The sequence below is a fragment of the Canis lupus genome, chromosome 3 (genome assembly GCF_048164855.1).
Source record: "Canis lupus baileyi chromosome 3, mCanLup2.hap1, whole genome shotgun sequence".
NCBI lineage: Eukaryota > Metazoa > Chordata > Mammalia > Carnivora > Canidae > Canis > Canis lupus.
In genome coordinates, this window is record NC_132840.1 from 67,375,923 (window position 1) to 67,396,317 (window position 20,395).

At 45.4% G+C, this 20,395-nt stretch overlaps 2 protein-coding genes and 1 long non-coding RNA gene across 10 annotated transcripts in view; 2 read left to right on the plus strand and 1 right to left on the minus strand.

Moving 5' to 3' along the window:
* The window catches only part of POU2AF2 (POU class 2 homeobox associating factor 2), a 39,222-nt gene extending 34,528 nt beyond the window's left edge, over positions 1 to 4,694 (plus strand). For both annotated transcript variants that reach the window (XM_072821920.1, XM_072821918.1), the window contains one exon: positions 1,041 to 4,694. In XM_072821920.1, coding sequence (XP_072678021.1) covers positions 1,041 to 1,442 — 402 coding nt within the window. In that variant the 3' untranslated portion in view covers positions 1,443 to 4,694. The remainder of the gene's footprint in view (positions 1 to 1,040) is intronic.
* Positions 4,695 to 7,379: 2,685 nt separating this feature from the next.
* On the minus strand, positions 7,380 to 18,132 carry LOC140630934 (uncharacterized). Of its 5 annotated transcripts, XR_012028621.1 has the most exons (7): positions 17,901 to 18,132; positions 16,851 to 17,054; positions 16,202 to 16,499; positions 15,142 to 15,425; positions 14,442 to 14,636; positions 10,391 to 10,608; positions 7,380 to 8,020 (listed from the first exon to the last, which is right to left on the minus strand). It is a non-coding gene; the product is annotated as an uncharacterized lncRNA (long non-coding RNA). The 5 variants fall into 5 exon arrangements; XR_012028619.1 differs by having other exon boundaries at positions 7,380 to 10,608; positions 17,901 to 18,129; XR_012028617.1 differs by lacking the exons at positions 7,380 to 8,020; positions 10,391 to 10,608 and having other exon boundaries at positions 13,947 to 14,636; positions 17,901 to 18,128.
* POU2AF3 (POU class 2 homeobox associating factor 3) lies at positions 10,404 to 20,065 on the plus strand. Of its 3 annotated transcripts, XM_072821922.1 has the most exons (6): positions 11,642 to 11,878; positions 12,155 to 12,249; positions 15,252 to 15,414; positions 16,301 to 16,355; positions 17,779 to 18,008; positions 19,395 to 20,065. In XM_072821922.1, the coding sequence occupies exons 3-6, from the start codon at positions 15,409 to 15,411 to the stop codon at positions 19,764 to 19,766; spliced, it is 663 nt and encodes a 220-aa protein (XP_072678023.1). In that variant the 5' UTR covers positions 11,642 to 11,878; positions 12,155 to 12,249; positions 15,252 to 15,408; the 3' UTR covers positions 19,767 to 20,065. The 3 variants fall into 3 exon arrangements, with proteins under 3 accessions (XP_072678022.1, XP_072678023.1, XP_072678024.1); XM_072821921.1 differs by lacking the exons at positions 11,642 to 11,878; positions 15,252 to 15,414 and adding an exon at positions 10,404 to 10,531; XM_072821923.1 differs by lacking the exons at positions 11,642 to 11,878; positions 12,155 to 12,249 and having other exon boundaries at positions 12,286 to 15,414.
* Positions 20,066 to 20,395: the final 330 nt, after the last annotated feature.

Consider the following 20,395-nt stretch of genomic DNA (forward strand, 5'->3'; position numbering starts at 1 on the left):
CCCTGGAAGACCGACCGGCTTGGACGGGACCACCGTTTATACCCATTTTGTTAGTGCGCTGCTGATCTTGCCAGATGTTCCCCCATCGCTCCTTCCACACGCAAGGAAAGAGCCCCGAAGTTCATCTCCCACATGACGAGGCTGTAACATACCTGAACGCGGAAAATCAGGGGTCCTTCCCTCCGGGTCCCCAGGCCGCCCCTCCCCTCTGTATTTCTACCCTATAGAATCTTGTCCCCCCCCCCCCTCCAGTCCTAACAAAGAGGTGAGTTCATAAAGATCTGAAGAACACTAAAACCCATGTTGCAGCAAACTGTAAAGCCTTCCACTACAAAGGAATGAATCTCTAAGGATGGGAATTTAGACCAAAGAGGCAATGGAGGGAGGTGGGAATTAACATTATTGAGCACCTACTCCAGCCAGGAACTTCCTTTGTTCATTTAATACTTGCAACAACTTGGGATATACTTATTAAAGCCCCATTTTGCAGATGAGCAAAGTGAGGTACTCAGAGTCAGGAAGGTAATAACTGGTGCAGCCATGAAATGAACCCAGATCTTTCCCCCTCCAAGCCTAGGGAAGTTTCTACCTCTTGACTCAGGGAGGGCAAAGGCCCATCAGGTAGTTTAGAGACCTACTCCTTTCAGGAGTAGCTGGAGCAGATGTCCCCACTGCGGAAGGGGGATTCTGGGATCCCCTGTATTGTGCAACTCGAAAGGAATGCAAGACATAGTACATTGGAAATGGCAAAATGCTGTATAAATGTTCCTTCTATTGTTCCCTCATTTTACTCATTTAATGTTGTTTTCTGGGGAATAGAAGATAGATAGATATATCTAATGCTAGAGTAAGAAAGGAACTAAAAACTCTCATGGCTGGTGTTCAGACATCAGAGGGAACAGCAGCCTGCTAAGGAGGCTGGAACGGCAGACGGAGGATACCAAGTCCACCGTGGAAGCTGCCAGTGTTGGTGAGGAAATCTGTCCACATCGGAGTATCAACCCAACAACTAACCCCAGTGACCTTTCCATTTTCTTCAGAGGGACTCATGGGAGCAAACAGTGCCTGATGGTCTCAGCCAGACAGACCTCGTGCCCGCCGACACCCTGCAGACCCTGCCACCCAGCACAGGTTGCCTCTCCCAGATGGAGTCAGGGAGCACCACCCAGCACAGGAGCTCAAGCTGGGGGTCCCCCCTAGCTGGGGCTCAGTCCTACTCACTGCACATGCTGGAGGATCTGTACCATGTGCCAGGGTACCCGACACCACCCCCCTATCCCTTCACCCCTTTCATGACGATGTCCAACGAGCTACCACACAAGGCCGTGCCCCTGTCCCCAGAAGAGGGCACAGACACCTCCAGCCTTCAGGACCCTTCTTCATGGACCAAAGAAGATGGGAGCTTGGTGTGGGGGTCATACGAATGCCGCAGAGCTTACTGAGGGGTGCACCAAAGGACTTCTCCTGTGCTTTTCTTGGAGCTGAGTTTTGTATTTGACAGATTGTTTTCAGTGCGTTTCCAGCTCATTCAGAACTGGATTTTCAGAATAGGCCATCATGCCACCCTTTGTTAACGGACCATGGCATTTATTTGTAATCCTCCCTCCCATCGCTCCACTGAAACACAACATAATGTTAATTCAGGATATCAGGGACTATATTCTAGTGAGACACCTGATAGTCATGTGTTTTTGGAACTTTAGTAACCCATCACATTCTGAATTTCTGTTATCTTTGAAATGTCATTTTTAACGCTCATATTTTTTCTTAAATTACATTAAAAAATTTGTGCAGATCATGAAATATACTGATTTTTCCATTCAGTTTTTCTTAGTTATAAACTGAGTGTGTTCTATAAGAGGGAACACAGAGAATATAGTATAGATTAGGGCTCATAAAACTCATTTTATACCACACGATTTTAAAGAAGAAAGTATTGGGGTGCCGGGGTGGCTCAGTCAGTTGAGCATCCAACTCTTGATTTTGGCTCAGGTCATGCTCTTGGGGGTGTGGAATCAAGCCCCATATCAGGCTCCACACTCAGCACAGAGTCTGCCTGGGATTCTCTCTCTCCTTCTTCCTCTGCCCCTCCCCACCCTTCCTGAGACCTCTAGTCCCTCTTGACTCAGTGCCTTTCCCTTCCATCTCCTGGGGGCCCATTGCTCTCATTTTCCACCTGGTTGTCTAAAGCCACTCAATGCTCTTTCCATCACATCATCTGTGCCCCATGCTCTACCTCAGCCATGTAGGAGTCTAGAAAAAACAAATAAAGACATTAATTCACACTTAGAAGTGACTAATGGATACTCCTCCTTCTCTGTGCCTTCATGGATATTTTCTGGTTAACCAAATACACTCCCAATTTATGGAGTGCCCACAGAAACGCTTGGATACAGACCCTCCTGGGAGCCCCGCAGGAGCAGATCAGGAAGGAACACTGTTGGTACCCAGACGTTGGGCTGCCCTCTCCCAGGTCCCCTGCCTTACTTCCTCCCTCGCACTACACCCTGTCATGGCCTGATCTTTACTTTGCTCAATATTAGCTCTTCGAGGGAAGGGGGAAATCTCCACTGTGGACAAGAAAGCTGCTCTTCCTTAAGTCCTGTGAGACTTGAAACCTCAGTCCTGGTCCCAGGATCTTTGGCAGAGCCATCTGTCATCTGGGCCCCTGCCTCAGAAAGAAGAGATCTGGCCTGTCTTTAGATTTAGGGGTCTTCACGAGGGTCTGAAAAGCCATTTTTCCAAATTGGTTGTATAAATTTCATGATAATCACAATCATCTGCTGCTTACTAAGTAGGATACAACACAATACTGGTGTGTAAACCATAAATATGTGTCCACATCACTTTAACTTCTGTTTGATTACAACACTAAATGTGAGACAAGCTCATTTCCCTTAGTTTGCTCTTCTCACTTACCATGTTCATCTTCTCACAACCTAAGGACGTGCTGGCTCTCAGGTAAGTAGAGCTCAGCAACCAGACCTCAGAATGGAGGTCAATGCGGTGATCGCAGTGCAATCTACATTCTTCTTAAAGCATCAAGCCCTTTCATGGTGCTTCACAAAACTAATTTACAAGAAAGGAGACATACACAGGCTTGTACTGCATCTAGTACCCATTTCAGCTACCCTATTTAAAGGGTATGGGTATGTGGGGAGTGGTATATGATTTTTAGGAATTCTAGTTAGCTTGACAATGTGTTTCTATATTATTACATACATCTCAATTTGGTTCTGGTTTATCCTGGGAATTGACAATCCTTTGTCAAAAAAAAAAATGAAACCAAGTTACAAAATTATGACACAGAAATTAATCCTATTCTCTATCCCGTTTCCCACTCAAGTATTTCTATGTCCTACTGCACATGGGGGACTTACTGCACCTTGTTATAATAACACACATGCCAGCCAACATCAGAAAAACAAAAAAAAATACACATCCTCCTCTCCCTTTCTTCCTTAAACCTGCCACCCTCAGGCTCATAACTTTCCTGGGGAAAGCAGGGAAAATTAGAGTTCTCAGGTTCAAAACACGAGATTCTTTTTTTTTTTTTTTTAAAAACACGAGATTCTTTTGGGTTTAAGGTAAGCAGAGATTATTATAGCAAGTATAAGTTAGTTACCCAGGAAAGCTGACTAGATAATAATATCAAGAAAAAACAGAAAGCAAATTTACCTGTGCAAAAAGGTAATACCTGCAATATACACAATTCTCCCCCCAAATCACTGGAAACAGACACTATAGCATGTAGTTGAGAGTGTTTGTGTTCCTCTTATAATGTTATGCAAAGCCCAAAGAATGAAAGAAAACCACATCTTCACCTCGTTTGTTTTATAAATGCTCTTAAATAAGCATTATGACTTGCTACACCTCGGTTAATAATAGAAATATGAAGGTACATTTGTGGTAGGGGAGGAAATTCTCTAGTATCATGAAGTACAAGAGTTCTCTGCAAGAAATTCCACAAAGAGAAAAAAATTCCTCATCCCAATAGTAAAACATACATTTACATAGTACAGATAGATGTACCACACACACACACACACACGCACACACACACTACTAGTATCATTGTGCTCCTTTTTTATTATGTAAATCTAAATAATACACTCACAAGAAATAAAACATCAGTAACACTTAAAAAACTGAAATAACTACTGATGGATCCAAATTTAAGTTCCCTTGCATTATGAGGAATCTACCAACCACACACCAAAATCATATTTCTTTAGGTTCTGTCTCAAGTATCCTTTCTATTCAAAACATTACACTGTTTCTTTACAGACCATATTCATTAACTACCAACTCTAGCAATCCTAAATGCAAATTCATCCATGCTGGCTAAAGGGTAAGTCTCTGACCAGTCTCATCAAGCAGAGGACCCATGAATGGCTCAGTAATGTGTCTCTAGCATCCGGCTCAGTGTCCAGCATTTTCTAGATGCTCAGGAAAATCTTTGTTAAATTGAACTAAAATTATATCACAATAATGATTAACTCGGGGGATCCCTGGGTGGCTCAGCTGTTTGGCGCCTGCCTTTGGCCCAGGGCGCGATCCTGGAGTCCCAGGATCGAGTCCCGCATCGAGTTCCTGGCATGGAGCCTGCTTCTCCCTCTGCCTGTGTCTCTGCCTCTCTTTCTCTCTCTCTGTGTCTATCATAAATAAATAAATAAATAAATAAATAAATAAATCTTTAAAAAATGATTAACTCTTTAGACTCTAACGCTATGGGTGACAACTCTCTGAGACTGATGTATAAGAAAATGTTATCATGTTTAAAATTTCACTTTAGCCATATTCTCCACAAATGTTGGTAGTAGTAGTGGATACTGGACATTAGTGGTAATAATATATTTAAGATGATTGGCTCAGTATTTTTAAGTGTCCCTAAGAAGGACTACTACTGAAGTTTGATGGGGTACAGAAAAATGTTTATATATTCACTTAGTATCTACATGTACTATAATATGTTGCTAAGAAATCTTATAAATAAAAGTTATTCAACATTGAGTGCTATCTCTGGTGTGATTAAAACAAATATGATTGGGGCACCTGGGTGGCTCAGTCTATTAAGTGTCTGCCTTCGGCTCAGGTCATGATCCCAGGGTCTTGGGATGGAGCCCCATGTTGGGCTCCTTGCTCAGCCAAGGGTCTGCTTCTCCTTCTCACTCTCACTCTCCCTCTGTTCTCTCTCTTTCTCTCAAATAAATAAATAAAATCTTTAAAAAAATAAAACAATGATGATAAATGGATAAGGAGCTAAATCCCTAAAGATCAGTCTAAATAAATAAGAAGAAAATCTTCTAATATGATCCGTAAATGATGATGCCATGTTTTCTTTGATCTTTGATACAGAAGTGTCCTCTACTCTTAACCTCTGATAAATAAGATGCGTGGATTTGCAATATGCTACATCATTGCTAGTCTATTACAAACCAAAAGAGAACAGTAAAAAACCTTCACAGTTCCAAAAGGAAGAAAATGTGGACAAAACAAAGAATATTCAAGAATTAGCTCTTTTGCATTAGAGAAACTGAAAAATATCTCTACTGACCTTCTTCCTGATGAAACATCTCAAGTAGAACGATCCAAACGTTTAATGCTTGGTAAATTAATTTAGTCATAAATGAAAGATCACTCAATTGTTTTCTTTCTTAACCTTGGTAATATATTCATAGGTTTTTATCACAGTCATCTTCATATGTTTTTGTATGTCTCAGATATTGCATAATAAAAATGTTTTAAGTAAAGGGTGAACATTTCAAGCAGTGTCTGACAGTATCTTCCTTACTTAAATGACAAATTACCAAATACTTCTTCGCTACAGAAGCCTCTTAAGGAAAAGTTAAAACTTTGGCTATGTTTTATGATTAAGAAACTGAGTTACCACAAATCATTAGACGACCTCCATCTGTAAGTCTTCCTGGTCATTGAACCCAACAGTCACTCTGGGACCAGGAAAGACTTGTTTCTACCATATTTTTGGAACCTGATATTCCCCACAAGGTTTGGTAACAGTGTCCCAAAGCCAAAATGACAAAGGAACTTTGCATTAATAAAGAGAATTTTAGAGCTGCAGTCAAATGTGGAGGGAATAAAACTCCCCCTTTTTCCTTATACCAAAAGTCTTTTCATATTCATGATATCTCCTACTTTGGGGGACAAAAATATAATACTCTGCAGTGTCATTTGCATATGAAAGCCTGCCAAAAAAATTTCAGCTAAATACTCCACTTAAAACTTTAAAAATAAATGCATTCTCTTCCCATTATTCTGGGTGCTCAGTGACTCTAAGAAGGTCAATGACAAACTAGAGGGTTTCTGAAGTCGGGGGCTCAGAGATCTGAAAAACTATAATATGTGAAAAATTAGAGAAACTACAGATAATAAGCCTCAGAAAGAAATGGCTGGGGGCATGGGGCAGGGCTGGGCATGACTTCTTCAGGCTTAGCACTGGGCCTGGCCAGAGTATATGCCGTTAAGAGAATGAATCAGCGAATGAACCAGACAGACTCTTGGTGGAGAAGCAGTGGTATGGAAGTGGGAGAACAGGTATCTCATGTTATTTACAGAGCAGTTGTTGGAAGAAACCAGGACTTATTTTTCTTTGTGTTCCTGATATCATGGCTGGTACATAGTTGATGCACAATTAATACCTTATTGGATTTTAGCTCAATCAATGATCATTCTACGTAAATGGTGGAAAAGGCTCCCTTACAAAGACTGAGCCCCCACTTCCTCAACACAAGTCCACCATGGGCCAGGAGCTCAGCCAAGCAGTGGAGGGAGCCAGAGGCGGGATGACCACCAGCAGGGACACTGGAAAAAGACTCTAAGTCACTCTCAGCACCTCAGAGCTCCCTTTCAACATGCAAGCATCAGGACCCTGTGTTATGTTTTTAAGCAAGTGAGCTTGTTAAAGCCTGTTGAAAGCTTGCAACTTTTTTTTTTTTTCAGTCTTTTATTAAAAATCCCAGAATGATTATCAGGACTTCAGGGCAGACAACCGGAGGTGACAATGCCCCCCAGTCAGAGAAGCACAAACTGTTAATTAACTTAATGCACAGCTCACCCTGTCTTCCAGCCAGTCTCCCCTTCAGGGATCTGGTGCCCCCAGTCTTTACAGAATACTTTGAAGACAGTATGCTGCCCTGCCTTAGTCTCCTCACACACCCTGACAGCAAAACAAACAGAACATCAAAATACTTTCACATGCACAACAATGACAAGTGTGTTTGCCTGTCTCACAGACAGCATTTTTCCAATGCTGGTCACAACTCATTAGTGCGTCAACAAATTATCTTTGTGACTCCCAATTGACATACATTTTTCATAAATAGCACGAAATGGAAAAGATTGGAGAGGAAATGTCAGAATGCTTCATATACAGTGGTGTACACTGTTTCATGAGAAGTTTATTTTTTTAATATTTTTTATTTATTTATTCATGACTGACACAGAGAGAGAGAGAGAGAGAGAGAGAGAGAGAGAGATTGAGACAGGCAGAGGGAGAAGCAGGCTCTATGCAGGGAGCCTGACATGGGACTCGATCCCGGGTCTCCAGGATCACGCTCCTAGCTGAAGGCGTCACTAAACCACAGGGCCACTGGGGCTGCCCATGTTTCATGAGAAGTTTAATAAACATGTAAATATTACTGTATAGTATGTGAACATGTAAAATGAAATCATTGTGGATTGAAGTCAAGAAAGTTTGAAAGCCTCTGATGTAAAAGATCAAGAAGACAACAATGATAATGAAGAGAAAGAGCTTTAGCACCAGATTTACCAAAGCTTGAGACCCAATCCTGCCATTTATGTGCTTAATAACCTTGGGCATGTTGCTTACCCCTCTGAGCCTCAGCTGTAAAATGGGAGGCCATACAATACGGTGCCTGATATCCAATAAATACTCGATAAATGACAACTTTTAGAAAAAAAGTCTCCTGTGAGGACCATCCAACTCCATAGGGTCTTTGGGGTAGATCTGGTTGCTTCAGGCCTCATGACACATGCAGATCTGTAGGAAAGATTCACGGGACTCATTAGAAAGGACCCTCCTCTGCACTCACAAGCATGATGTCTGAATGTTAAATATCTGTGTTGGGGTTTTGCAATTACAGAAACAAATTATAGGAAACAAAGCTCCTTCATATTGGGGTAAAAACTGGGAGACGTTATTTCTCAAAACAGGGCTCAGGCATGAGGAAACTCAGTTTTCTGAAATTGCTTGCCAGCAACAGCAATGGAACATCCATCTCAAGAGCAGGCGCCAACACAGAAGCCCTCAGAACCGCGGCTATGGTTCAGGCAGAGGCTGCTCAAGAAAGGGACAGGGTTCTTCGCTGTCTCTACAGACCCTGTGATTTCCAAGGACCCCATCTCTCATGGGCCCCCAATCTCCAATCTCCGCCTGCTTTCAGCAAGTACCATGTAGCCAATCAGTGGCATGAGCTTCAGTGATGTTGTCAAGGGAACTCGGTAGCCTCCACAAACCACTGCCCATCTCCACGGAAGAGGAGAGGTTAGCAAGGAAAATAAGCCTGAAAAAATGAGAAAGTCCCCAGAACAGAGGGAAAGTGACACATTTAGAAAGAAGAAGAAGAAGACAATGAAGAAAAAAGAAACTTGGGGAAAAAAATAAATAGAAAGTCTAAAGACAAAGATTTTAAACAGCAAAAGAGAAGTGGAAAACGAAAAGGAGGAAGACAAAAGAGAAAAGAAGTCATGTCTCTCGAGGGCAAGAGAGCCTCCCTGAGCTGTTTTGTCCACTATCCCATCAGAAGGAGCGGTGTCCAGATGGGGCAGGGCAGGGAGAGAGGAGACAGGGGCTCTCTGAACCCCCTGCATCCTCCTCTCCTCACAAGTCTGGTCCTCAGGCCTGACGCCCACTGGGAAAACCCAGGACACAGGCTCAGAGGCCTCTGTGGGAAGACTCCAGGAGCTGACAGATTTAGTGGGGTAGAGGCAGACACAGCCCGTCCTGCCCTCCAGAGCCAGGTGCCATGTCAAGTGCTCCCAGCTCCTCCCCATCACAGATTCCAGAGCCTTGTCACCCCCAGGACCCCTGCTCCCCACCTGTGTATGTTCCGCCCTGCACTGGACACATTCAAGGGAATTCAGATTATTTTTCTGGTGGCCTGTGGGGCTCAGCTCCATTCTTTGCATTTCAGAGAACTCAGGGAGCAGAGGCCTGTAACCATCGCCTGGCCTGGCATCATGGGAATGTCCTGGCTCATTTGCAAAGGGAACTCCATCCTGCTTCTCCATCTTCCGGTGCCGCCCTCTTCCCCCAGGGGCTAGATGAGCATCTGGCCTGGCACTCACTCCCTCTCGGGACCACTCCTGTTTTCTCAACCTTCCAAATCACATGGAAGAGGTACAGCAAGCGCTTGGAGAACATCACCCGGCACAGTTCCATCCCTGGGGAGGGGCTCACGCTTGCACCTGCCTGGCAGCCTGACTTCAAGAATCTCCCACCTCTCACCCACAGTGTGAAGGCCTGCACACAAATGTCCTTTCAGCTAAAAGGAGCAGGATCCAAGCTTATCATTATTACTCAATACATACTCCTGCAGCAGAAAGGGCAGGGATGGCTCCAGCCAGAGAAAGAGGGGAGGCAAGAGAACTTCACAGTGGAAGAAACACCAGCCTCAGAAAGTCTCCAGGGTGAGGTCCCACAGACCTCCCCAGCTCCTGGTGGGGGAGCAGAGGGTCATAATGCGGAGGCCTTCTGTCTTGAAACTGCGGTGTCTGGGGCCCAGACTGAGAGCGGGCCAAAGGCAAGGAAGCCGGCCTGTGGCCAAGTGGTGCCAGAAGGACATGTGGCACAGAGCGGAGGCCTTGGCTGGGCCTGCGACCTGCAACCTGCAACCTGAGGCAGGAATGACTCCTTGCCACTCCATACCTACTGGCTGCCATGTTCACTCCCCGAAACCTGAGATTTTCCCCTAAAATGGAGACTAGGGATATAGGACTGAGTCTGGTGGGCCAGTCTGGCTCAGGAGGTCAGGAAGGACAGCCTGAGTCACTCCAGGCTCCTGGGGCTGCCTTTGAGGCAGAAATACAGAGCATCTTTGAGGACTCCGGCTCTGTCTGTGGAAAGGTGGGCAAAATGTTTAAAATACAATAAAAGCAAGGCCCAGGGCCCAAAGGGGTCTGGCTCCCTGTTTCTTTGGACTGTCTGTGGGGTGCCTGTGTGCAGGATTTCTGCAGAAGATAGTCCATTTTGTTAAGCCTTTGAATATTCAAATTGAAAGTATCGCGCAATCATTGATTGTCAAATCATGGGTTTCTAGAGGTTTTAAATACTTGGCATGAGGGGGAAAAAACTCAAACCTATACCCGAAGGTATAAAACATTAATTCTGTTTGTCTCCTGCTCCAGGAACCTGGGTGCAGCTGGATGCTTTGTGAAACTTTAAAATGTTGCATCTCTGCTTCTCTGTCTGTACAGGAGCCCTGGGAGGCACCGAGTCCCTGCAGCTGCAGCATCCAGCCAGCGCCCCAGCTTCTGCTGACCACGATGTCGGGTAACTGGGCTGCTTCTCCCGGGGTAGGGTCACGCGAGCCAGGGCCTTTGGGTCCGGGTGTATTTCCACAGCTTTCCCTGCATGGACAGAGAGGCACATAGTCAGGGCGTGCAAGGAGGAGCCGGCGATCCCGAGAGCGCACGGGCCACGCCGTGGCCGCTGCCCCTCGGCGCGCGCTCGCAGGGCAGAGGCCCAGAGGCCGGCCCGGCCGCCGTGGCCTTCGCGGGCCCTGATCCCGCAGCCGCGCTCCTGCTCCTGCTCCTGCTCCTGCTCCTGCTCCTGCTCCGCGGCGCCCGTGACCCCGGGGCTTCGCGGCGCGGCTCTGCGTGCCCAGGAGCGGCGGCGGGGGGAGCTAGAGGCTCGCGGGGAGCCCGGGACGCCCGCGGGGAGCGCCGGCCGCCGGCGGGGCTGGGGCTGGGGGTGGGGGTGGGGGTGGCGGCAGCGGCCCCGCCGACCCCCGGGCTGCACGCGCCGCCCACCGAGCCGCGAGCCGCCGGCGCGGGGCGCCCGGGAGCGGGGCCGCCGACAGGGCGCGGAGAGCCGGGCCTCGCGGGCCACGGCGCGGGCCCCCCGGTGTGGGCGGCGAGCGGCGAGCGGCGAGCGGCGCAGCCTCCTCTCCCGCGGGGACCCGGCTCCGCGGCCCCGGCGCGGGTCTCCCTGCGGTCGCGCTGCGCTCTCGGCGGTGACCAGGCGCGGCGCTGGCGGCCCTGCACGAGGCCGGGCCGGGCTCCCCCTCCCCGCGCGGCCGCCCCGAGCCTGGGACGCGGCCCCCTCCCCGCGCGGCGCACAGCCGGGTCTCACCTCCTCCCCGGGCCGCCGCCGCCTCGCTCCCCGCGCGCCCGGACTCCCTCCCCGCCGGCCCGGGAGCCCCGTTCGGCCTGGCGGGAGGCTCCGTGCGCCGCCCAGACGCCTGCACCCGAAGGGAGGGGGAGCGCCGGGAAGAAGGGGGAGCAGGAGCGGGCCCGAGCGGGGAGGAGGAAAAGACGCGAGGGGGCAGGCGAGGAAGGGGCCGAGGAAAGACCGGGCCTGGGCGGCGGCCGCTGCAGCAAGGCCCCAGCAGCTCGCGGACCGGGCTCGCAAGACCCCCCGCCGCCCCCCGCCCCCCCCCGCCGCCCGTCCGGGGCTGGCTTCCAGACCAAGGGCATGCAGAGGTCAGAGCCTCCGCAGGAGCCTCGCTTGGCCTGGTGGCGAAGGTCGGGACTCGGGGCTTCCACGCGCGGTGGGCCAAGTCACCTGCTACGGATCAGAGAAGGCCCGGTGCGCCGGCCGCGGCCTCTCTCAGGCCATCGCACCTCTCCCCCGCCAGCAGGCTGGGCCCAGGGCCGAGATTCCCCTAATTTAGCCAAGGTGGTGAGCTTCCCTAGGCTGTTCTCACATTCCTGAGCAGAATACCCCGTGTGCTGTTGGTCTAGGGGTAGGGCCCAGCCCCACAGATTTCCATAGGTTCTGCTCCCACTGGGGCCCTGAAGTCTGCCCAGCTTCTCCTCATTTCAAGTTTGAGAAATTTGGGGCTCCTTCCCACCTGTCTTTTAGCATTCTCTTTGCCTTCTTCAGACTTAGAAACCTGGCCTTCTGCATCCAAACCTCCCATTTGACCACTGACTCAGTTGCCTTTCCCCCCAGAAAAACCGAAGGTGTATCAAGGTGTCCGGGTGAAGATAACCGTGAAGGAGCTGCTGCAGCAGAGAAGGGCACACCAGGCAGCCTCAGGGGGAACCGTAAGCAGAAACCCTCTCTTCCTCCCCGTCTTGCCTTTGGCTTCGTTGATCCCTGTCTCTGGAAAGGTGTAGGTGGCCTGGCCGAGCTCCATCGTATACTCAGGCATATTCTCCGCAGTCCCCAGACCTGGCCTTCCTCAGCTGTCTTTGTAACTTCTGTGCTGCCAGGCTTCTTCCCCGTCTGCCACAGGAAGCCACAAAGAACAGCTGGAGCACGTTGTTGGGCTCAGCATTTGGGGGAGCTCATCCCTCACTGATCATGGTTCAATATAATGGGCTTGCAGGTCTGGTGCAGGGAGAGGAGCCAGCCAGCGGGTGAGTAGATTGTTCTGGTAGGAAAACACTGTGTGTGCCCAGACACGTGCCAGAAATTCACTTCATTTTAGTGAGCCCTTCAACGAGAGAATCTCCGTAAAATGCCCCACCCCTGCTTCTCATTCTTATGAAACCCAGCCTCCAAGGTTATTTATCTGTAAATCACCAGGCATAGAAAGTTCCTGAGCAGAAATGGGCCATATATCTGCAGAAGAGACAGCTCAGGGTACAGATACACCTCCTTAATATGAAGCCTTAAGCAGTCAGGTAATCATGAGGTCATACGGGCTGTCATAAGGGTGCCCCACCACTTTATATACTTTCTGAAGCAGGCAGTCCTGCCAAGAGTGCTCAGAGCAGCAGCAGAACTAAATAAACTAGGTAGGGTTCTCCTCCTACAGAGGGCAATTCATTGCTGAAAGCCCTGATCATACAATTGCTTGTGGGTTGCTCTGGGTGTGGATATGGGATATGACAGATGGGCACATATTGCCAATGTTAGGATTGGTTCTGTCTCCAGCTTATTGGCATCCTCCTCCCCACAATGGTTTTTGAGCTTGCTGCGGTTTATGTGCAATGCACGACTTCCTGACATGGGCCTTTGTGGAAAAGGTAAATGATACAGGAACAGGTTCCAGAACCAGTGGACTGGGTTCAGATCTCAGCTCCTCCATGGTGTGTGCACATCCTAGAGAATTACTCAGGCTCTTCACCTGTTTCCACATCTTGAAGCTGAAGGTAGTAGGATTTTATGAGGGTTAAATGAGTTATTGCATAGAAAGGACTTACAGGAGTGCTTTCCATTTAGTAAGGGCTCAATGAATGTTAGCTGTCATTACTATTATTATCATTTGTGAAAAGGAACAAAAATAAAATTACAACCAAGATTGAAAACTAGCTATCCAGTAATGTCCGTTTGGTCTCTTTGCTCAGAGTTTCGAGTTCAGGTGTGAGCTTGTTGTGATACAGCCCGTACAGCACAAATTTTACATTTGTTGGAGAAGTTAATACCTCCATGTACAGAATTTTAGCTAACATAATAAAGCGTCTTTCCATTTGCAGAGGGTTTTTACAGTGGTTAAAAATTTGCACACTCCTGATTTCATTTAGTTCTTATAACAACCAAATGAGGTAAATAGATTGGGATCCGCATGCCTCTATTCCAGCTGAAGTTCAAAGTCTTACTAAAGGCAGAGCTAAAAACAGGGCCAAAGTCTTCTTACTCTTCATGTGAAAAAAAGAAAAAAGGAAACATTCCCACCTATCAGCTCCCTAAATTCATCCTTCTGTAGATCTAGCTGTGCTGAGCAGGAGTCTGGTAGCCTCAACCATCAATTCCTTCAGTTCAGAGATGGTTATAAAATTAATAAGACCAGGAACAATGGAATTGGGAAATGCCTCTGATGCAAAAAAAATAAAATCAGGATGTTCACAATAAAAAATAATCTCTCATTAAGGAGCTTTGTTTGGTACATCGTAGAATTCTGCTTCGATGCACCTGGAGAAGTCCCACTTGAGCATGGTGACTTTATTGCTGTTGGCCTCCTACAGGTTGGTTTGGCCACTGTTCCCCTGTTAGCTAACTGCAGGAATGAAAGCAAGGTAAAACGCTTCACTTGTGCATCTGACCAGTATCCGTTTCCTGGAGCTGTTTGATTTATCTAAGTTCTTCTGAGTTCTAGCTGCCTTCACCCCAATCCCCCACCCCCCAAGAAATAATAAAGCAGTACTTCTGAACCAATGCCTTGCAGGGACATGCACAGCAAAGCTTGCTCTTCTTTGCTTCCTGGAACATTATATTGGCCCATGCCTTCACAGGCACATAGAAGTAATACATAGATGATTTAATTATGAGAGCCAGATGTAAAATCCCTCACCAGAAACCATCAGAAGGATCTGCAATTCTAGGAAAGCTGCGAAGGCATATACTCAGCAGGCAAGGATGGCAGGTGTCAGGGGACAGCGTATGCCTGCTTCTTGGTATAGACCCTTTGGTTTAGCAGTTATGATCTCCAGTTTGTTCAATGGTCAAGGGACGCCTCTGGGAAGCTTCAAGCCAAGGAGAGAGAATTCTATCAGATAGACAAAGCAGGAAGATATTTAACTTAATTTGTTATACAGTCAGAGTAGTATCCGCAATTTGGAATTTTAAGAAGGCAATCATGAATGGAAGTTATAAGATTGAAGCAAATGTCAGGTGGCAAACAGTGCCTGGAGAAATGTCTGCTGCCAAATTTCTAAATTTGATTTTAAAAAGCTTATTTCAGCCAGATCAGTTTGCAAACAACCCTACACACACACACACACACACACACACACACACACACAATTCTTTTACCTTTAGGAGAAAGGGAAAGTTGATTTAGTATTTATGAAAAGATACAATTTACTCTTTTCAACCATTAATTTTCTAAACAGCCTTGATGTATCTTTATAAATTGTAGATTGTGGATTTTTTTTGTGTGTGTGCTGTTTTGAAATCTAAGAGAAAGGCACCTTTCTTTGTATTCTTGGAGTGAAATAGAAAGTGAACCCATGACTGGGAAGATAATATCAAGCAGGAGATTGTAAACATACCTGAGGCAGATAATGTGGATAGGCAGACAAACAGACCATTCCCTGGGAGGAATGGGGTTAATGAGAGCTCTGCCGTGAAGCAGATTTTTTAAAAACCCATTCCTTCCAAGTCCTTCAGCTCGAGCTGCTGCCAACTATTTGCATAAAGACCTGGGGAAGGATTCCAGCTTCCTGGTTCGTGACATTACGGCATGGATCATTTTCAAAATTAACACCACCTCCTGTTTCAGCAGCAGCTGACAGTGTACTCCTCCGTTGGCGTGCTGAATGGGAGTAAGTATAGCCTGTAATCCAAGAGAGAGAGAGGTGTGGTGAGCTTGGTTTCCCAGCACAGGTCACAGAGCAGTGCTGGTCCCTTTAAACTTTAAAGGCACCATCTGAAACCTTAAAAAGAATCCTAAATTACTCAGTGCAATCATCAATTCAATTGGAAGATACAAGATGCTTTACTTTAAATATTTAAGAGATAATTCATAAATTTCAATGAATCTCAGGTATTCAGAGAGAGTGGTGAAATAAGCAAGTCATACAAAGAGGTGAAATACTTCCTGAGCATTACCTAGAATGTAGATAGGCTTCAGCTCCCTGACTACAGTATTAAGAAAATGCATCATATTTTAACATTTCATAGCTAGTAAGCACATGTGCATATTTTTAGCTCTCCAGGATTAGCAAAAGTCAGGAACTGTGTCGTTTTGGGAAAACAAATTCCTAAGGCTAAGCAGCCAGAGAGTATAAGAAATTTTTGAAGAAAATGATTGACTCAGTCATAGATGGTTGGGATTGAACAGGTTTCACTCTTATTAATTTTAAATTAAGTAGTTTAATAGAAAGGAGTTTACTGAGTATTCTCAAACGGTTCCATTTCTCTATAATACACAAATCATATATATTATATACAAATCATTTTTATCTAAATTCGACTTAAATTTAAATTTTAGGTGGGAAAAATCTGATGGGGGGGTGACCAAGCAAACATAAAAACCAAATCTAAATAATATAGGACTCTGGTTGTATATAACGATAGCCACCTTTTTTTAGAAGAAAGAATCTGGCTTACCTTATTGCAGAAGCAACAAAGTTCATGTGAAAATGGCTTAGCTTTCCCCTGAGAGCTCTGACTTCACTCTGCTCTGTGCTCACGTTCTTGCTTTGGCAGCTGTCCGCAGGCAACGGCGTCCGCCTCTCAGACCAAGTCCCACCATCCCCGGCAGGTGAGTACAGCCAGCGTCCCATTCCCTCCAAACCTCTTTCAAAAGCCCATCTCCAAAGTCTCTCAGTGCTTGATTCAGAGGTGAAGATAGGCACCACCATTTAATTGGAATCCAACCAATCAGAAGGTGAACGAGCCACAGTGACTCCAGATGCAAGGGAAAAAAGGGACATTTTTGTTCTCATTTCTGAAATGTCTATTTTCTGCTTCCTATTCTGTCCCAAGAGTTATTTCTTCCCATTTATCCCAGTTCCTCATCACCAAGTAACTAAACTCTCAGAAGTGTTTTCAGGAACTTGTTATTTTTTTTTTTTTAATGTACTGTTAGATGGAATACAAGACACCCTCGGGTTCTACAATAATGCCTTTGCTCCCGTTGATTTAGTTTCTAGCCCACGGGGTTTGTTTCCCTCCCTTTCTCTCCTCTCCCCAGTGAGCAGTTCAAACAACTGCAGGTTTTCTCAGCTCAATTCGAATAACCGAATAACCATATTACCTATGCCAGCCAGCAGTTGGGTGTTTTAGGACCTCATATGCAAGGAGATCTGTGCTTATGGGGGCTCACCACCCAATGTCCCACTTTAACGTTAAGCATAGGAACCTTGAGACTTCAAAATATCCAGTATTCTGTTGTCCTTTGATGGATACACTCTAAACCCCTCTCCTCTGAACATTTAAGGCTAGCAATCAGACATTGAGCCTATTAATAAGAAAATGGAAGAGAAGTCATGTTTTCAGAATTATTCTTGTTTGGTAGCCAACAATTCATTTTAATTCCCCTAGCATATGGACATGTTTCCTAAGGAAACATTTTTATATTTTGTAATTAATAATAGGTACTACTAAAAAAAATAAAAAAAAAATAATAGGTACTACTAATTCACTTTGCATTCTTGGTTTCTATTTTTATAATTTATATTGCCATTCGTATCACTTTTCAAAATATAAGTTACTAGGTATGAAAAGTTTAGGGAAGCAAGAAGCTTAAATCAAGGGCATTGCATCCCGTGGCATCAGAAGTTTTCCTAAAGCCTCACACAATTTTATACGTTACTTCTGAGAGGTGAAGTTACCTGAGCTGCAGATGGGGTGTGGGTGCCTTATGCTCCAAGAAAGGAGAGCCTTGAGCCATTATTTGACTGTGACAGTTGGACACAGGGTGGATTGTCATTCTTTTATTTTCGCCCTGGCCATATTTACAGCCACTTCCCACATTATTAACCAGAGTCGGTCCACTGATTTGAATTCGCTAAGGCAACGAAAAAATCCAAATTGCGTGCCTGTTTACTTTTCTAGAACTTAAGTCCCCCCTTCTCCCCTAGACATGGTTAATATTCAGAATATAGAATTCTATTCAAAGCCATGAGTGCAACTTTTAAACAACAACAACAACAAAATGTTATCCTTTTTCCTTTCTCTTCTAGGGCTGTATTTTGAGTCTGAACCAGTTCCTTCTACACCCAATTATTTTCAACCCCGAGAACTTTCCAGTTGTGTTTCCTGTGAAGAAAATACAAGCTGCCTCGACCAGCTCTTTGATTCCTACCTTCAGGCAGAGACACACCTGGACTCTTCGCTCAATGCCACGCAAAGCACTCCGCACTATTTCCCTGACAGCTTCCAAACTGCCCCTTTCTGCTTTAACCAGAGCCTGGTAATTTATCTCAGTTCTTTACAAAAACCTGATTGTTGCCTACTGTAAGGTAGTTGTGCTTTGTAAGAGAGTTTGCATCATCTCGTGAGAAATCATACAAACCCTATCAACAAGGAAGTCATCCAGGAAATGAGCAGAGAGCCATTTAAAACTCAGTGGGGGTCGGAGAAGCCACACGGTGCAGGAGGCAAACCTTTGGATACACACGATGATAATTTCCCAAAGCAGCTCTGCCCAACCACATGGTGTGTGGCAGTAAAAAGAGGTTTCCTGGCAATATTCATTTAATGTTGTTAAACTGTAGTTAAGACATCTGTTCATTGCAAATCATTGATTTAAACAATGATCCCTGGATTTTTTGAGTTCTGGAAGGTCGAATTAAGGCTGCATCTACACAGTACCAAACTGTTATTCTGATAAGGGGTTTTTGTTTTATTTTGACACTGAACTGGCCCCACTAACTGGTTGTTTTGGTCTGGTGTAGGCACAAGAACTCTTCTGAGCCTGAGATGGCTGGTAAAAAAGAAGCCCTCATACTTCAAAGAATTTGGATTGTCTATTCTTGATGAACCTTAAATGTTTGAAAATATGGTATCATTTAAAATGGTGTAAGATTTCCAGTGTAGACACCAGTTGTTTGGGATTTTTAGATACTCCCATGTTGTTTTTTTAACCATAAAAACTAAGTTTTTTTAAAATGTAAATACTTTTTACTTTTGTCAAAAGTCCATGTAGGTATCAGACTAAATTTTGGGGGTATAGGAAATTAACTCCACAGACTATGCACACCAGACCCCTGCACTCTAGTTCCCTTCTGGCTTCCCAAGAAGGCTTTCTCAATCATCATTGTAGGCCTGCTTAAGAGAAAGCAGAGAGTACCTTTCTTCTCTGGGGACAAGACTTCAGTGACTGTAAGAGTAGTTTCACGTTTTGGAGTCTCCCAGACACTGGCCTATTGAAGATCTCAGTTCTTTCTGCCTGGGTATGTTCACTTTGTTCTCCACAGTCAAGGGTGTGGAGGGACATCCAAGGTGCCACCTGCAGCTTATATCGTGGCACACAGCAAGATTTGGTGTGCAGGTGACTTGAAGCACAATGGGATTCTGTGGTTTAGGAACAAAGCATCCTCTAAAGTATGATTATAACAAAGAAAGCCAGTGAAGCAAGGCGATTTATTGTTGGGGAAGAAAAAGACAAATATAGAACAAGGTGTCCTGAAATCATGCAGTCAGCAAATAAAATTACTTCTGCAGACTTGGGTTGGGCTGGGTGTTTTGTTGTGTTGTATTTTTCCCTCTAATGTTCTTACTGTTAATAAATCCTCTCTATTCAGCTTTTTTAATCCTGTCTAAATTATCAAGCTCTTTGTTTCTTGGTTTTCTCTAGACCCCAGGATCGCCTTCGGATTCCTCCACTCTCTCAGGTTCCTTAGACTACAGTTACTCGCTGGCTCAGCTACCTTCGTATGCTCCGGAGAATTACAATTCTCCCCCTTCTCTGGACTCCAGAAACTGTGGCTATCCCTCAGAAGACTACTCCTACTCCCACTTGCCCCCATACACCCAGTACGACTGCTTCTCTTCCGCAAGCACCTCAGTCTGCTACTGTGCGTCCTGTGAAACAGAACACTTGGACACCATCAGAGCATCGGAGTATTTTTCCTATCCCAGCACAGACTATGTGAACTTTGCCCCCTCAGCAGCAGCCACCAGTGATTTCTATAAGAGAGGAGCAAACTGTGACATCTGCTATAGTTAATAGTAATTATGTGAATTTGGAACATGGCGTGAATATCTCTGTTTTTCGACCACACCAAATGACAACTCAAAATATGCAACCTGTTAACAAAATATCACAAGCCCGGTTCCCATGTCACCATTTTCAATGTCCTAATGCTCACTTAGGCATGGATATGAAGTCCTCAGATCCAGTCATTGTGCCACTCCTACTTTGTATGCTTACAGTTAAAACTTTTTGTAGGGAACGTTCGGTTGTTTTACTTTTCTATGTAATGAACAGATGCTAATTTTTTAACTAATAAATTTTGTATTATTAAACATCGGCTTATTTTTTAATTTTCTGATGACAGTTTCCAATTGGTTTGAATAATACCAATTAATTCTGGAAATCACCAATTACATTTCAGTAGTTTCATCTCTCTTATTCATGAATTTTAAGTTATTTTAATTTGACGAGATGCCTTGGCTCTCATAGGGATGGAAGGTAGACACAGCTGTGATGGCTGAAAAGGAGAGGCAGTCTCACCTCCAAATGAGGGTGTACATCTTGGAGCAACATCAGAGAAAGACATTTATGAAACATTAGCTTCTCATATCTAACATTAGTCAATGAAATGTTAATATGACCAAAAGGCACATCTTGCCTAC

Excerpts from the sequence above, each read along its gene's own strand:
- POU2AF3 (XM_072821921.1), top strand. The coding sequence starts at position 10,405 with ATGCTTTGTGAAACTTTAAAATGTTGCATCTCTGCTTCTCTGTCTGTA. Across the intron at positions 16,356-17,778 it reads AGTCCCACCATCCCCGGCAG|GGCTGTATTTTGAGTCTGAA; the intron begins GTGAGTACAGCC and ends TTTCTCTTCTAG. Across the intron at positions 18,009-19,394 it reads TCTGCTTTAACCAGAGCCTG|ACCCCAGGATCGCCTTCGGA; the intron begins GTAATTTATCTC and ends GGTTTTCTCTAG.